Raw genomic sequence first — 12,695 nt, forward strand, 5'->3', positions numbered from 1 at the left:
TATTTCTAATCACTTCAGCCTTGTGCCCAGAGGTCACCAACTTCCCTCAAGGCGTTCTCTGAGGACAGACAAACGGACGGACAAACATAAAAATGCTCACCACTTGAAACTAGCGTTGATTTTGGCAGCAAATTTGATTTAGTTTGAGTCCTATTAAGTCGTCTGAAATGTTTTACTTTTAGTCTAGTTTTAGTCTAAGATTTTAATCAACTAAATCTACAGTTGAATTTGTTGAAGAAAATTTTTTTTTGGCGTCGTAATAGCTGATTTTGAATTTGGTTGCATGCTGAAAATAGCCGATCTACAAGCTCACAATGCGTAAGTCACAGCGCGATGCGCTGTGAGCTTGTAGATCAGCTATTTAAAATTACTTGTCTTTTAGTTCTACTGGATCTACCTCCCTCACATTTTAGTGTAGTTAAAATGTTTTGTCAAATGTCAAAATATTTAGTCTTAGTTTTCATAGCTTAGTTTCAATCAGTGAAAAAAAGATAGTCGATGAACATTTTTGGTCATAGCTTTAGTCGACGAAATCAACACGATAAAAAGTAGCAAGTTGTCGCAAACCAAAGGCAACATGTATTTCAACTGAAGACAGGGCTCACTTAGTGAGCGCTAATAAAGACACGACGGAGGGGGGAGGGGGGTGTTTAAGTCCAGGGGGGATAGATGGAGAAATGAGGTTGGCACCGATTTGGGAAATTAAGTGTTGTGGATGAACTGGGAAATTCTCTGAAAATGGGCCAATCTGTTCAGCTCCCCCTGGGGGCCATCAGTCAAACTGACACATGAATGCGGTGGAATGTGGGAGGAAATTCTTGAAACACTCACTGCGCCACACACACACACACACACACACACACACACACACACACACACACACACACACACACACACACACACACACACACACACACACACACACACACACACACACACACACACACACACACACACACACACACACACACACACACACACACACACTTCGTGAAATTAATTAATAAATCTGGTTAATTACAACATAGCATTCTGTGAGCCCATCTTTATGATTGTCAATAAATGAGTACCTGAGACAAATAACAGTATAAGTCCATATTTGAATTTTTTTGAATATATATATTTTTGTATTTACCAGACTGTAAACCACAAACTACTCATTTTTAATCTGTTAAATTGTTAATGCAATCCCCCCTCGTTTTGTTTAATTGTCGGTTTTAATGTTATCTGCTCCCTTTGTCTGCTGAATATTGCTTGTACAGACTTATACTGTTGTTCCACAAACTGTTGGAGATATACTGTTTTTACACGTTCCATAAGTATTATGTCTTATAATTCCTAATATATATGAGTTAAGTAAAACAATCTAACCACACACACACACACACACACACACACACACACACACACACACACACACACACACACACACACACACACACACACACACACACACACACACACACACACACACACACACACACACACACACACACACACACACACACACACAACTGCACCATTGTTCTACCCGGATCGGAGTCCAAGCAAAGCTGTTTTGAGTATACACTGTACCAGGTCCTCAAGCAAGCAGATACAGATGATCTACAAGCCCACACCCGCTCAACGCACTGTGGGTTCGTAGATCGGCCATTCTGCGCACAGATAATTATGGATCACGCTTTAATCTGCCGTGCTGGACCTCTGGCAAAGGATGCAGATAATCAGTAGCAGCCAAAATACACACTGGAGTCACACTGAGGGTCAAATACAGTAACAGTGTGCGTGTGTGCAGGGGGTGTCACACCACATTCTGGGCCCTGGGTACAAGCCAGGATTTACTGCGGGCCCCCCATGAATGTAGGGGGAGTTTTTTGTTGTTGTTGAAAAACCTATGTTTCTATGTCAGTGGTGCTCAAACCTTTTCATGTGAAGGACCCCCAAAATGATATATATTTGGCCACGGACCCCCATCTCAAAATATTTAGTTCCAGGGACCCCCCAGAAGCAAAATTTTAGTTACAAATGTTCGCTTAAAAAAAGACACATTTTCAAGACTTTTCAAAAATAACAGATCTACAAGCTCGCAGCGCAGCACTCGGTGCCGCACTATGAGCTTGTAGATCTGCTATTTTTCCAATTGCATAAGTATAAAATAATTACCGGTAATGCCCCTCCACCTTGGGCCCCCACTTTTCTCCCCCTTGTGATGCCCCTGCGCGCGCGCGCGCGTGCGTGCGTGCGTGCGTGCGTGTGTGTGCGCTTCCGTGCTCAGTAGGGCCATCATTTATCCAAGGGTCACCTTTAAAGAAGCAGCGAAAAATCTCATCCCCATAGAATAGCAGGACCCATTTAGAAAGCTCAAAGTCAACAGAGACGCTGTGTTTAAAACCGACGCAATGTTTACTTTACATTACTGTAAAACAAACCCCCTGGAACCGCCGTTTGAAAACGCCAACAGGATTTGTCCTGCCCCCAGTGCAGGAGTTAAGCGTGAAGAAGAGGGGACGAAAATAATGCTTCCTCCCCACCACTCTATTGCTTTGAACCAATTACACGCAGCCACACGCGCCCAGGGGGAAAACGGCTAATCCAATTAATCCTATTCCCACTCCTCCCCACCCCCGTTTACCACCCGCAAATATTACTCAAAAGTCGCCGGGCCGCAGATTGTCTCTCTGTTCTGACACCTGCGTTCTCAGCGCCGCTCGTTCAGCGATCCTCCCCGTAGCTCTTATGTAACGGCATGCCAGCGAGCAACGCGTTCAAATCCATCAATCAAAACCTGTATCGATCGATGTTCTTCCTCCATTTCATGTCTTGGAGGAATAGACAGGAACAGAAGATTTATTATTGCTCACAAATGTTTAACCCTCTCCGCCCTCTTTGTAAAAAAAAAGGGGAAAAAAAGTGCAGGGTAATCACGTATCATATTCTGTTTTGTCAATGTCTTTTGACGTTAAAAAAACAACTGTCTGCCAACGTCCTAATCTTAGGTTACCATAATACAATATTCATTGTCCTGTAAATTTCTAAATTTATGTATAGAACAAACGATCGCGTTGTCCACTCCAGTCCAGCATGTTAACTTTAAACTACTTTGAACCTGGCGTCCCTATTTTGGGCATCTGGTTGATAGGCAGTGTGACGTGTTGGGAGCGTATAGATTGGCTATTGTTTTCATAAAAAAAACAATAATATACAGTATTTTCTGGACTATAAGGCGCACCTGACTATAAGGCGCACTGTCAATGAATGGTCTATTTTCAAACTGTTTTCATATATAAGGCGCACCTGACTATAAGGCGCACATAATAGACGCTACCGTTGTGTTATGCATCCAACAGATGGAGCTGTGCTAAAGGGAATGTCAATGTCAATGAATGATCCATATATAAGTCGCACTGGACTATAAGGCGCACTGTAGTTTTTTGAGAAAATTAAAGGCTTTTAAGTGCGCCTTATAGTCCGGAAAATACGGTAAATGAAGTGGTTATAAAATTGTTCGAACATGTTCGGGGGAGGGAAGCTGGGCGGGGAGGGTCACGTGTCACTGTACGTGTACATACTCTGTATGTACACTCCCTGCCTGTCAGCAGGGAGTGTTGGGCGGGAGGAGTAGCTCCTGGTGGGGGCTCCTCACTGGCAGGTGAGTCAGTAGGATACAACAGTGTGGGGGGAGGAATCAATTGGCCTAATTACTAAATTGGGGAGAAAAGGGGCTCTGGTAGGAAAGACAACAAAAGTTGTCTACTTTTCTTTTTCTTTCTTAATAGAAAAATAAAACAATAAGTCACCTTCGTTCTGCTCAAACTCGTCCAGCACCTTGTCCAGGTTGAAGGCCTCTGCCTGGAAGTAGTTCTCCATGAGTCAGGAAGCCCCACCCTGCCGGTGAACCTGCAAGGATGAGGGAGAGAGAGGGAGGGGGGGAGGGGGGAGGAGAGAGACAGCATCAACACACAAGCCTTTACATTCCCATGATGTCAGTGGTGGAAAGTAACTAAGTACTTTTTTTTATGTATATTACTTTTTTTACTACTGGATTATTTTCAATTTTCAGTACTTTTACTACTACTCCACTACAATTCAGAGGGAAAAAATACTTTTAGTCCACTACAATTATTTGACAACTTTTAGGAACTAGTTACTTCAGTTTGTGCTTATTGAAAATACGCACCCCTTCAGTCACTCTATAGGCACTATTTATGAACAGCTTAGTGAATCAGGCCGTTCTGTCTCTCTACACACTTTAACGTCAACAAGTTCAGCCTTTTCTAGAGCAGAATTTGTTATGGTGCGCAGACTCTACAGGCTGTGGAGTTTAGTCGTACACAGAACATTTTTTTAAGAGTCATTTTTGTAAATATTGCAGTAGTGCTTTATTGATTGAAAACAGTACAAATACAACTCCAAACCTTTATGATGAGTTTCCATGTATCCTTCTGGATTTTATCTTTTCATAATTGTTGCATTTGTATTCTGTGCGTGTGCGTGCTGTCAATGAATGGACGCAAAGACCAACATACCCTAGCCTAAAGTATTGTCGAAGTATGTTCAACGAGACATAACAATTGCAAAGTTGAGCGTGATGAAGACAGCGAGACTATATTATGTAGACATCTCGTATAAGAGCCGTCGTACCCAAACTTAACACACCCAGAAATGGAAGCCTGTATAGCAGTGGTTCTCAATGTGGGACATTGTTTACTTATGAGGTTTACACCCGACAGCGACAAAATGTAACATGTCTCAGTTTGCTCCTCACCTGCGCAGAGGTCCTCCTCGGTCCCAGGTGGCAGCGGTGTGCCCTCAGCAGGTTTCTGTGTCGGCCTTCACTTCATCCAGTCTGGCACGCTCCCCGCGCCCACTCCTGAGACACATGCGGAGGGATAACACCATTCACTATACAGAACAGAACAACCATTCAAGGTACAGTAGGGCTCTCACCATTATGACATTTACTGGGTGTGCAGTTGTACATCAAGCTGCCTCACACAAAGTAAACAGGACATAGGCTCCTGAATTATAGGCCACATCATGGCTCGAGAGCCATTGGTTTCCAAGGCTACTTGGTTATTTACAGTAGTACAGGCAGTGATATCCTCAGTGTTCAATTAACTCTGAGAGTGAGTGTACAAATGCAACCAAATGGACCTGTGGTTCCATGTGTACCACTCTCTCCCTCTCACAGTTACAAGTGGTTAAATGTGCACTGAAGATTTAACAGCCTATAAAAAAGAGGTAACTATTTTGACAAACACAAAACTTTTGCAATGCGTTCAGGATGTGCTTTAAAGACAAGGTGAAATAAAAAAAATATGTTTTTCACCTTTTTTTTTCACGCCATATTATCTGTAGTGATAATATGGCCATACCCAACACTGGATGCCAAAAAAAGTGAAACATTCAGAGTCCTAAGCCCGGCCCCTAAACAGAAACGCCTTGCGTGATGACGAACATCAAGAAAATGTATAATTCACGAGGTCAGAATGACCGACGGGTGTCTGTGTCAATCAACGTCATCTACTTCAGCGACTCCCCGCGAGCCGCTGGTTCGTGTGTCTCCCCCCCTCCCCCCGCCTCCCTGTTCGTCCTCTCCGCACCGCAGATCCAGTGTGTTGCGCTGGCTTACCTCTGGTTCAGCCAATCACAAGCTGCGGCCGACATCTGATGTCCTATGAACACAAATTTGTTTCCGTAGCCACTGCCTTGTCAGTCTATAGCGCGATGACGCTGTGATACTGAGCACCGATCGTCAGCCTGCCCATCTTTACATATTAATGTCTTCAATGAGTTATGGCCTGCCTACTTTTTGACCGTTAAATCACATTCACCCAAGTGCTCTGTACCTCCTTTCTGGACCGTTTCAGGAGGAACTGCGTCACTATAGGGTGTGCCAAATGTAGTTCTAAGAGCTGCCATTTCTTGGGTAAACACAGCCTTACACAGGTGTTCTGATTAGACTATAGCATTAGTTCTATGCAATCAAACAATTGAAACACCTGTGTTTTGACCCAAGAAATGGCCGCTAGGGACTACAATGACGTAGCCGCTGGCACACACTATAAGTACGTGGAGTGAGTGGAAAACTTGGTTTCATTTAGTCTTTAATGAGTCTTTCAGCAATGTGAGGGCATTCCCTTTGTTTCTCAAAAGTCTGCTTCAGAGAAAGTGTCCCAATACAGGGACATACTGCAGCAGTATCAATATAAGGTCCCTAAATATTGCGATATCGATTTTTTTAAAACATAGCCTTTACCGCCCGCACTGCGTACCACCGAGGATGATGAAGCACACTGGCTGCACCAAGTGATCAAGACTCAAGGCCAGCTTACTTACAGCAAACATCTTGACCCCTTCCTGACAGAGTTGTGCGCGGCTGCGTGCGTGCGCGTGTGTGTCGGGGAGGGTGGGGAAATCACGACTCACTCACGCAAGGACAAGATCAATGTTGGATTTACACCGGAGACCAAATATTCAAGCAGAGTGTAGAGGCTCTGGTAGGAAAGATACAGAGTCGACACATTTTCCGCTTAGTTTAAGATGCAAGCTCGGGCCACGCTGTCAGCACAAAGCAGCGAAGACAGACAGCAAACAGATGGCAGAATCTCCTACACGCAGGCAGTGAGTGACAAACCATCATCAACCCCCCCAAAAGAAAGAAAGAAAGATACATATAGGAGATATGCCCCTGGTGGAACCCCAGGCACGGGAGCCAAATATACCACCGTCGAGTACAGTAGTACAGTAGAAAACGAGGGTCCTGCCCTCAGTGTATTTACGGAGAAAATAAATAAAAGGCTGAATGAATGAAAAGTTACAACCTCAAGACGGCACCTTACTGTCCTCGTGCCAAAGCAGAAAATAAATAATACAGCATTGCAGTAAACTAAACAAACAGCAGTCATTTCGCAGCAGGGAGAAGACACAGTGTGGCACAAACATTCAAACACATGTCTGTTGACACCCAGGAGGATTCATCATTCATCATTTACAGACAGGGGCGTCACACCAAATTCTGGGCCCTGGGTACAAGGATTCACTGCGGGCCCCCCATGAATGTTAACTATTGAAAAATAGCTGATATACAAGCTCACAGCGCGGCACCGAGTGCCGCGCTGCGAGCTTGTAGATCTGCTATTTTTGAAAAATCGTGAAATTGAGTGCAAGAAACCTATGTCAAGGACCCCCAAGATGATATGTATTTGGCCACGGACCCCGATCTCAAAATATTTAGTTCCAGGGACCCCCAGAAGCAAAATTTGAGTTAGAAATGTTCGCTTAAAAAATACATATATTCAAAGATTTTCACACATTTTCACAACTTTTCAAAAATAGCAGATCTACAAGCTCGCAGCGCAGCACTCGGTGCTTGTATATCTGCTATTTTTCAATAGATAAAGTTATTAGGGCCCCTCCACCTTGGGCCCCAGTAACTCAGTCCCACTTTCCTACCCCTTGTGACGCCCCTGTTTACAGAAAACTCGGGTGGGATAGCTTCATCCAAAGCAACTCACATTAGTTGTTGGTAGGGAGAGGACGATACGCCATATTATCGTTTATCGTCATAAAAAACACGTATCGTGGAGATTACATTTATCGTGATATCGTCCTCCGTCGTGCACTGGGATGAATTCACCTTTTATTTTCTGAGCTGCATTATACGTACTTTTTTTCACTCTCTATCAAATGTCTTTGCCGAAAAATAGCCGATCTACAAGTTCACAACGCGTCTCAACGTAGATCTGCTATTTTTGGCAAATGTTCCGCCCAAGGATAATGGATTTTGATTATCGCGATAATAACGTAAATCGCAATTTCTTTTGTCACAATAATCGTGATATGAAATGTTCATATCGTCCCAGCCCTAGTTGTTGGGCCCCGATGTGCATCAAAATCCTTGAATTCTTTTGTGTCATGTTGTATAGTCTACCACTGTGCCAACACCAACACTGTGCCCAATGGTTACAATTCCTGGGATTGTTTCCTGTGCCAAAACAAAAATGTAGCCTTGTTATCTGCTTCAGTCTATTTCAGGCTGCAGTGGCTCAGGAGGTAGAGCGGCTACCTGTCTGCTAACACAGACGTAGACGCACGTGCGTGCATGTGCGCGCACACATGGCTTAACCAGTAAGACTCCCTAATCGGGAGATAAACGACCGTCAGGTCGCATACATAAACTTTAGAAGGCAATGGTAGCCAAACAGGAGGGAATATGGGAAATGGGACAGATCCAGGTTGATGTCGTGACTTTAGAGATACTGTGTACCGCTTAGCGTGATTTTAGGGCAAAATCTGTAGGAGCAGTGTCCAAAAATGTGTTTTGCAAGAATCGGCCTAATGGTAGCGCTAGGAGAGGGCCATGTGAGAAATGTTTGGCATGGATATGGGCAACGGTGCCGGAGATATGAGTAGGGCAAAAGTGTGACGTGACGGACAGACAGACAGACAGACAGACAGACTGACTGACTGACTGACAGACAGCTGGCTGAGCTTTTCATGCTTGGCAGAGCTCTGCTCCAGAAGCTGCCTCTTGCTTTCCGGTACCTGTAGAGGGCGCTCCGCTATCTGTAGAGTTAGCTCTGCTACCTCAAATGCACCTACACAATGTATACTGAGGCCATTATATGGTTAAATAACATCTATCTTATTTTATGGGGAAAATATCAGGCTTGTGGGCTTCGGCATACCCGTGGGAAGTAGGGGTGCAGCAGTTTTGACTTTTGTTTTTATTATGAATCAGTGTCTGCCGACCTGTCAGCCGTTTCCTGTTTACCTTTTACGTGCGGGCCGCACCATCGCGCGTGAAGCTCTCTCCTGCCAGCTGTCAGGTTGTTGTTTCGTTTATACAGCATGGCTCAGAAACGAATAGCCTGTCAGATTTCTTTGGTGGGCCCAAATCAAAAGAGAGTTGTACAGAAAGTACTAGTGTAGATGAGTCTGTGACTAGGGCTGTCACGATTATGACATTTTACATGGCAATTAATTGTCACACACATAATTGCGATTAACGATTTAATTGTGTTTTTGTCGTTGATAATTACATTTCTGTTTGGCTTGTAGGCTTTGAAGTTGCACATGGTAGATATGACACATAACCTAAATATACAAAGATATGACTGACATATTTGACAACTTTATACTTAAAAAAGAACATTGATAGTGGAAATAGCCGATCTACAAGCTCACAACCTTGTAGATCTGCTATTTCCACTATTTTTTCCAACATCTTTCTACATGTAAACGATTATGACGATTATGAAAAATAATCGCGATTATGTCAAATAATCGCGATTAGACGATTATGTAATAATTGTGACAGCCCTATCTGTGTGTGTGCACACACACACACACAACTTGTGGGGACATTACATAGACTTCCATTAATTTTTATGCAAGTCCTGTGGCCTTACCCTAACCTCTATCCCTAAACCTAACCCCTAACCGTTGAGGGGACCAACTATTTTGTCCCCACACTGTCAGAGGTCCCCTGCAGGTGACTGTGTTAACATGCGTTTAGTCCCCATAAGTATAGACACACACACACACACACACACACACACACACACACACACACACACACACACACACACACACACACACACACACACACACACACACACACACACACACACACACACACACACACACACACACACACACACACACACACACACACACACACACACACACACGTTAGAATCGGGCATCAGCCTTTTCATTCAACAAGCAAAAGTAAAAATACTAAGTGCTGTAATCTAATCTGTTTAAAGTGAATCATGTCCACCTGATCTAATCCCAACACATTGAACATGAGCAGCAGGCATGCAGGGAGTCAGTGTGCCTGGAACTCAACAGACTGTTTGCTAACTCACACCTGACCTCAACCAACCCATCAGTAAGTCACTCTCCTCCAGTAGCGGAATGAGTACTCCACTTTTTGAGCATGTGGAACACCGTCTCCAATGCTTGACTGTGTGTGTATGTAACTAACTATACTGAATACAAAACACTGATGCTGACCTTCAAAGCAGCCAAAGGTATGGCTCCTCCATACCTCCAGAAGCTGATCAACCCCTACACCCCCACCCGGTCACTTAGATCAGCCAACACAGGGATGCTGACAGAACCCTCGCTAAAAACCCCAGGGCAAAAATCCACTCGTCCGAGACAGTTTGCCCTCCTGGCCCCCAAGTTGTGGAATAAACTCCCTGTCGCACTTAGAACAACGGACTCACTCGCTAGCTTTCGCCGTGGACTGAAGACTCACCTTTTCAGACTCCACCTAAACCCTTGCACTACAGAAAAATCAATGAATACATGAAGCTAGTTAGCATTTGTTTTGTTTTTTATGTTTTTTAGAACTTTGATTATATGGTGTTTTTCTAGATAGATATCCTTTTGCATTTGTTATATTGTTGATGATGTACTGACATATTATCTTGTTTATTATTGTGATGTTATCTGCTGATTGTAAGTCGCTTTGGATTAAAAGCGTCTGCTAAATGCCTAAACTGTAAACTGTAAACTGTAACTATGTATGTAACTGTGTAGGTAGCATGAGCAGCAATACCGCTGGGTGACCAGTGGCAGGCCTGGGTTACCAAGTGGCGCTGTTGAGCAGCCCACGCGCACACACTGACACTGACACACACACACACACACACACACACACACAGTGTGATGGGGGGGGGGGGGGGGGGGTTGATTGGGTTGCCGCGTGATGGGGTTGCCGCATACCCCTCATAATCAGTGGTGTGAAATGGATTTTAGAAGTGGTTCCCCTCTAAATTCATGACGTCACATGCACGTCACGTGCGCGCACACGTGTGCACGCATGCCTGCCGCTCGGTGCTAATACTGTATAACACAACATTTTTTATCTAATTATATTTCTTATTTAGTTACATTGTTAATTTTTTGTTTTTATTTTAGTTTCAATTAATGTATTTTCCTTTAGGTTTTATATAAAATTACTTTACATAGACTTTATAGACTCACCCACACACAGTAAAGTCTGCTAGCTCCTTTCGGAACCACTCCCGAGTCCCTCCGCTATGCAGCTCTGACAAAATGAGTGATTTAAACTCATGATATGAAGAGTGAGGAGCTGCATAGCGGAGAGAGAGGTTCCGAAAGGAAAGAATGCTAGCCGAGCGTACCAGCGTAGGCTATATGCTGGCCGCATATACAAGTGTAAATGAGCCTGCCTACGGTTGATATGCATGCAAAGCAGTCAGACAGGTAGAACTGTTGACCAAGCCGTCAAACAACTTGACGACGTGCGTGCACGCGCGTGTGTGTGCATGTCGGGCGCGCGTGCGTACAGCTTGATAAGTGTGGGCTCGCCGAGCCCAACCGAGCCCACGGCATCTCACCTCTGCTCATAATATGGGGTTGTGGTATAAGGCAGTTTGAGAAACCCTGGCTTAATGAAATGAACTGCTACACACTCTCTCTCTCTCTCTCTCTCTCTCTCTCTCACACACACACACACACACGGTATAATGAAATGAACTGCTCAAATCCACCGCTCACTTCAAGCTGGGTTTGATTTCTTACTTAAGTAAAGGTATCTGCATTGTAAAGAACACAAAGTTCAGTCACCATTTGAATTTTGATTTACTTGAGCAAAAGTACAAAAGTATTGGCGTCAAAATATACTTATGCAGAAGGTCCCATTTCAAAGGTTTTAAATGTATAAAATCAATGTATATAATACAAACATATTATTTTTAAATAGCAGATCTACAAGCTCACAATGTGTCGTGATACAATGTTGTGAGCTTGTAGATCGCCTATTTTCAAATAGCCAAAGTTTAAATAGGGCTGAAGGGGTAAATGCATGTTTTGTAATAATAATCCAAATACAACTAGTGAATAATGTTTCCTAATAATTGCAGTGGAGTAAAAAGTAAAATAATTGACTTTGAGATGTAAGTGGAGTAGAAGTAAAAGTAAAAGTACAAAAACATTTTACTTAAAGGGGAATACTACTCATTTTCAACCTTGAACTTTGTCATTAATATACCTTAGAGTTGTTGTGTGGAAATAAGAGAAAAGTCCCCCGCTTCTGTGTTGCCTAGAACTGGAGGATTGATTGTTGGGGTCATGTGATCAGTGACATCAATGATCATGAGGTGTGTACTAGGGCTGTCACGATTATGACATTTTACATGACGATTAATTATCACTCAAATAATTGCGATTAACGATTTAATTGTGTTTTTGTTGTTGACAATTACATTTCTGTTTGGCTTTTAGGCTTTGAAGTTACACATGGTAGATATGGCACATAACCTTAATATGCAAAGAAATTACTGCCATATTTGACAACTTTATACTTAAAAAAGAACATTGATAGTGGAAATAGCCGATCTACAAGCTCACAACGCGTCGCGATGCGACGCGTTGCGTTGCGAGCTTGTAGATCTGCTATTTCCAGTATTTTTGCAAATGTTTGAAAATATGAACATTGTTCAACATGTAAGCGATTATGACGATTATGACAAAATAATCACGATTATGTCAAATAATGGCGATTAGACGATTATGTAATAATTGTGACAGCCCTAGTGTGTACTCTTTGGCCAGCAGAGTACACATTCATGATGTCACCGATCACAACCCCACAATCAATCCTCCAGTTCTACACAGAACTTATTTCCAAGCAACAACTCTAAGGTATATTAATG

General features: G+C 43.3%; 1 protein-coding gene across 2 annotated transcripts in view; it reads right to left on the reverse strand.

Moving 5' to 3' along the window:
* zfyve9a (zinc finger, FYVE domain containing 9a) overlaps window positions 1-12,695 on the reverse strand; it is a 74,828-nt gene that overhangs the window by 50,629 nt on the left and 11,504 nt on the right. For both annotated transcript variants that reach the window (XM_080727237.1, XM_080727236.1), the window contains exons 2-3: window positions 4,766-4,870; window positions 3,798-3,897 (exon numbers count right to left, since the gene is read on the reverse strand). In XM_080727237.1, coding sequence (XP_080583363.1) covers window positions 3,798-3,867 — 70 coding nt within the window. In that variant the 5' untranslated portion in view covers window positions 3,868-3,897; window positions 4,766-4,870. The remainder of the gene's footprint in view (window positions 1-3,797; window positions 3,898-4,765; window positions 4,871-12,695) is intronic.

Source organism: Nannobrachium achirus (assembly GCF_963921795.1).
Source record: "Nannobrachium achirus genome assembly, chromosome: 5".
NCBI lineage: Eukaryota > Metazoa > Chordata > Actinopteri > Myctophiformes > Myctophidae > Nannobrachium > Nannobrachium achirus.